This window comes from Pygoscelis adeliae, unplaced genomic scaffold, assembly GCF_000699105.1.
Source record: "Pygoscelis adeliae isolate BGI_AS28 unplaced genomic scaffold, ASM69910v1 Scaffold190, whole genome shotgun sequence".
NCBI lineage: Eukaryota > Metazoa > Chordata > Aves > Sphenisciformes > Spheniscidae > Pygoscelis > Pygoscelis adeliae.
This window is the reverse complement of record NW_008823922.1, coordinates 1,519,082-1,524,914: the sequence shown is the minus strand read 5'-3', so window position 1 is coordinate 1,524,914 and position 5,833 is coordinate 1,519,082. Positions and strand designations below refer to the sequence as shown.

The following is a 5,833-nucleotide window of genomic DNA, read 5'->3' as shown; positions in this document are numbered from 1 at the left end:
CTTGTGGAGATGAGCCAAGGAAAGAGGAGATAATACTCCATATATAAATACCACAAGAAAGATGCTACGATTATTCTCTGCTTGTATAAATCAAATTTGCCGCCTTATAGAACAACAAATTCTTCCCCCTTAACCTCAAAGCCAAAATTTGACGTTACTGAGACCTAGCTGCAGAAGAAGATCTCTCCTCAAAGCAGCAGCTCAGTCTACCTGTTCCTTGCAAGTGTAACAATATGCTGACAGGCATAGGCAGCTCCACAAAGCTCCTGGTAGGTGGATAGGCAGATATGCAAATCTGTAACTGGATTTCTTAAAACCAAAATATACTACATTGTCCCAGTCCCCTTGCACGTATCTGGAGATTTCTAGTGCCAGGCAGGAAATATAAACCGGACATCTCAGCAATGAACTGCACGTGTAGCTGACAACATTCATCAAGAGAATATGCATGCATCTGATAACTGACCACCCCTATATAAATTATTAAAAATCTATATTTATATTTGGGACAAATTTTTCAGGGACACTGCCTTTTAGCCTGAGTAACTGACTATCTAATGAGTACCTCTACAAGAGATTCAGGAATAGGATTTTTCCTGCCCCTAGGTTGTAAAACTGCTATCAAGCAAAAAGGGGCAAATTATTAATTTCTCAATTTAGTGGCTGAGCTGTAAAATCACAGCAAAGGATATCTGGAAGTCTTCCAAATAAATAAAACTAAAAAAACCAAACCTCATGACAGTTTTTTTTCATTTATTTTTATTTCATTTTGCTTGGCTTTTGTTTATTGGGGGCATTTTTCTTAAAATTTAGCTATATTTAAATATGAAACAAGTGAGAACAATATATTGACGCATTTAATTTTGAAAATGCTTAAATGTAAATTTTAAGAAAAAAAACATCCCTTACTTCCATCCAAAATTATTCACTGAACACAACCACATTTCCACACCTTTCAACTTGCCCAGGACTACATTTATCAATGAACAATCTTTTTGCCTGAAGAATTTCACTTGTATCTACTCCAGAGAGGCTGATCCTGCCCCATGGAAGAAGACGAAAGTCTCTGCCCCAAGACCTCGCAGTCACAGGGCAGACATCAAGAGGACTCGTGCAGTCCAACAGCCGCTGCCCGCTTACAGGGTTTAGGTTGACAGTCATCCTTTAAGCCTTAGGGCTCAGGTCACACCTCTATGGCTGTTCTTGATTCAAAATCACAGGTCCCACACCCATCAAAATAGCAGTAGCGGTATGGTGTGTCTGGCCTCAGCTTTTTTGGAAAGACAGGAGGGAAGGGGGAACAGGGGGCAGGACACTGGACCTAATGCAAAACTCAGCAGTTCCAAGCATTTGCTTCAGGAATATACTTTGGCAATGCTGATTTAACTGGAAATACTCACAAAGAGCATGAGGTGTGCCAGAGAACATAGTGAGAGGTATTAGAGGACATTTGTGTTCCTAGTGGAGGGTCGTAAACTGGGAAACTTTCCTCACAAATTATTGCATCACATTGGGACATAGAGTAAATGTATGTGCCACTTTGTGCTTGGCAGTGCTATGAGGCTTTACATCCTATAAATCTATAAATTGAATTCATCCTGCTTACACCCTTAGTCTTATAAATTGTTAGACTAGGAACAGCTAATGGATCAGCTGGTGATTTATTTTTAAAAGATGCATACTGCTGCTTTTTGGGAACTGAAAAGGATAAAGACGCTGGATGTACCCTTCCTGAAGCCTGGGTCCCAGGTGATGAGGAATGACTTTGTATCCTCCCCTGTCCCTATGCACACACTTTATTCAAGTTCTCAGAGGGGTTCTACTGTTCAAGAAAAGAGAGGGCTGGCGTTGTGCAGAGATGTACTGCAAAGAAAAGGGCATGCAAAGAGCGGATGAGGCATCAGTAACGATGCCAGGTAATGTATAATGCAAAAGGATGTGTATAACTAATTTATTAGTATAAATTTGACTCTTAAAAAAAGCATATGCAAAGAAAACTCTAAAGGAGCAAACCCTACCTGCCTTGCTCCTTGAGACAAACCCTGACCTCACTAAAACTGTCTGAGTAAAATGAAGGAGCTTTGCCACAAACGGTGCCACAATTTACGACAGGAGACTCACTCCTGTACCTGCAGCATCGGTCAGTGCAAGTGCTGCCAATCATAACAGAAAGAAGGATCCATCATTTCCCAAAAGCTTCTCCACTGGCTCAAGTGGGAGCACGCTGCTTAGCTCGAAAGAGCTGCTCTTTGAGCTCATCCCTGAAGTTAAACAAAGTCACTTACCTTTTAGAGAGGCGACATGGGATAAAGCTTGTGCGTAGGTGGCTGTGTTGAGAAGAGTCCCCGGCAGGCAGGAAGGGAAGAAAGGTCCTGTAGGACCCACTGCTCGACTCAGGCTGATGGAGAACAGAAAACAACTTACAAAACCAGAACTAGCTGATTCCAAAGACAGAGCATGTGCATGCACACAGACATGTTGTTGGTGTCTCAGTGTCCAACCAGATGGGACCAAGCCTGGATAGCATTAGCCTCCCACAGCCAGCAGCTTCTCAACGTCTCCATGGGAAGCAGTGGGTTGCAAGAGGGACAGCTCATCTTCTAATGATTTGGGCTGTACCTGAAGATGGTACTGTGTAGGTCAAGGCTTAGCAGCAGGCAAGTCTGTCTGTATGTACACATGTATGATGCATGCTTGCCCCCAAAAAAGGCAGCTGCTAACATGCATTGCTCTTACCTCTGCTGGATCTCCAGACTCTCTTTTTTATTCCTGGTTTGATCTGCTGGAGAAGGGGAATTCAAATTCCTCGCAGGAGGCGCCACCTCAGCCATTGTTTCCTTAGAGCCCTCTTGGTCGGAAGCACCCCTCTCTGTTTTCCTCCATTTAGCTCTTCGGTTTTGGAACCACACCTGGAGCAGGAGAGCAATCCAGGCTGAATACCGTGTTTAGCCAAATGGGAAGCAAGGAAATTGTAAATTGTTGCTCTAGTGGAATCAGCCATTTAGAAGCTTGGCTAAAACTTCCTCTTACTTTTTGTCCCCATTGTTATTCTAGTTGAGCCTTAGGATTACATTTGCATCCGGAATATTTCTGTGTCTGGAAGACAAGCCAGGAATGTCTAAAGACATTCAAAAGGCATGTTAAAAAAACTAAAAAAGAGTTTTGATGTTACTGTGCCAGTTGTTAGCAAAACATTTAAACGTGTGCTTGCCTTTAGGCACACATTTCTCACTGATTTCTGTGTTTTAACACATCTAAAAGCTTTTTGTATAGGGATGGACTTAAACAGGTGTCTAAGCGCTCTGACGAAACCGTGTATGCCTTTAAATGAGCTGCTGCTAGAATCAGAGAGGTCAGAACTGAAAAGGTATGTATTAGGCCATCTTATCCAGCCCATTTCCTGGAGATGACTGACACTTTCTGTTATTCCTCTGATGTATTTGTCCGGTCTGCGTTTCGAGGACTCAAAAGGTGGTAGATACTGATTTTGGAAGATCATTCTGCACTTTAATACACACCAGTTTCCAAAAGCTATTTTTTTCCTCTAATGCAACACAAATATTCATGTTCTTGATTTTACCCCCCGACTTTCAGTCCAAACACTTTTTTCTTCCATTTACCTTGGAGCTGATGCTCCGAAAGGGCCTTGTTTGAGGTGGAAAATGCCAAGCCTCTCTTGAGGTCAGGAAATCCACATTTTAATACATGACTTCAAGTATAGGCAAGATTGTTATTATTATTATTCTCCTCCTACAACTCCATTTTAGTTAGCTGCCTTTTAATTGCATGTATCAGCAAACGTTGAATAATGATTTTATCTGTATTCTAAATTTAGAGCAGTTAAATGCAAAGCAAAATGCAGACACTTTCTTGCGTCTTAATTGAATGAAGGTCACAGCTATAACAACATTTAATTGAGCTATTTTTCATTATCATATTTTAATGACTTTGCACTGACAGTTCGCCTGCTTCTGAGGAAAGAGCATGATGAAGTCGTTTATTTCCCTATTTAGTTATTGTTTGACAACATCATCTTCGATTAAGACTCTGCTTTATAGCACATTAATCATATTTGAATGAGCAAGGGGTATAAATGTAAACATATCTCCCATCCTCTGTGTTTCCCCATGTCCCTGCATGAAAGCAGGCTAAACAAATGCTTGCATCTATTGTCTGTTTGCATAATAGCCAACAACAAGGCTAAACACCAGTCCTCAGCAATCTAATTGTCACCACCCCTATCTCACCCTTGCACCTTTCAGGAAGAAGTTATGATCTTCCACTTCTGAATGCTCAATAATTGTGCCATTTATCTCAATTTGCAGTTCAGTCTTTAGGCACCAATAGCCAAAATGGCATTTTTTATTATTTTTTTTAAGCCAGTATCTACAATGCTGTGGCAAAAGGAGATTTTCATTTCCAAATAATAATCAGTTTAATTTGCCTGCATATGACCAATGATTCATGTTCAGATTTAATAATCAGGATCGCATAATCTGATTATAGGAGAAATAATTTGTTTACAATCCCCAATTTACTGCGGTGAATTCCATTATCTCTCTTCAGCCATTGGGTTTTAAGAGATACTAACATGACCCTAGGGAACAAAAGGCTAGCTATTATATTTCCTACAATTAGATCTTTGCATAGTCTTAACCCCGAGCACCTAAATAAAAAAAAAATACAAAAACAGCATGCAGAAAAGCCCCATAAATAAAATGAATACACAATCCTGTTCAAAAAATGGCTTGCAACTCTGTGGTGGATGCCTGCAGAGTTACAGGGATGCATCTCTGACAACCGCAGGACCGCTGTTCTTAGCAGAGCTTATACGGACATAAAGTTAATCCCTGGATATGGAAAAACAAACACCTGGGTCAAAAAAAGGGGGCGAAAAAAAGTGGGGAGAAGGAAGAAAGGAAGGGGTGGAAAAGCTTGCGGGTGGAAAGAGAGCGATGGTGGCCAATGGTATTTATTGGATCATATTAAAGGTGTGGGAATTGCTCTGCAGGCTCTTCAGCTGCCGAAATTAAGTGTTTAGAAAGAAGGCGAAAGGGAGAAAAGTTGAAGAGGTGCGGAAGATTTCTTCCTGGCAGCTGGGCTCCCTGCAGTTGACTAACCCCATTGCTCGACAGTGGTCATAGTTGCTTTGGAGAATCACGTCTCGGCTCTTTTCTCCACACACACCCCCTCCAAAAGCAAGGAAATGGATGTGGATTGATGTAATTTAGTACCTTGGAGACGCGGACAAATTAGTGTAGAACATTATCACTAGTTAATTATGAATGACCGATTAATCAACCTAATCTAATATTCCACATTATGTTGATGTTATTAAAGTGCATCATGAAAATGACAGATCGTCTTCATTTGCGTTCTTTGGCCAAATGTGCACTCTGCAGTCATGATGTCAAAAAAAAAAAAAAAAAAGTTTGCCAGTTTGAATACCCGAGAGTTAAATAATTCCCCAGAATGTTTACCTGCACCCTGGCTTCCGTGAGGTTGATTTTCATAGCCAGCTCTTCCCTAGTGAACACATCGGGGTAGTGGGTTTGAGCAAAAACGGCTTCCAGTGCCTCGAGCTGGTGGAGGGGAGGAGAGCAAACATCTGTCAGGGGCAGGGCGGCACGGCTTGGAGCGCGGTACGGGCCGGGGAGCTGCCGTCGTCTCGGGGGGCGTCTGTCCAGCTGCCCCAGGGAGGTTTCTGCGAGGGATGGGGAAAGGGGGGCCGCCCGGGGCCGCGGGCTGCGGGCCGGGCAGGGAGGCGGGCGGTGCAGGGGGCGGGCAGGCAGGGGGGCAGGCAGGGAGGCGGCAAGGGGCGATCGGGGGGGAG

The 5,833-nt window shown here is 42.7% G+C and overlaps 1 protein-coding gene across 1 annotated transcript in view; it reads right to left on the bottom strand.

The window, feature by feature from the left end:
• Nucleotides 1–5,833, bottom strand: part of DRGX (dorsal root ganglia homeobox) — an 18,553-nt gene that overhangs the window by 8,170 nt on the left and 4,550 nt on the right. The window contains 3 exon segments of the mRNA XM_009320594.1: nucleotides 2,286–2,398; nucleotides 2,737–2,909; nucleotides 5,481–5,687. Of these exon segments, the coding sequence (XP_009318869.1) occupies nucleotides 2,286–2,398; nucleotides 2,737–2,909; nucleotides 5,481–5,687 (493 nt within the window).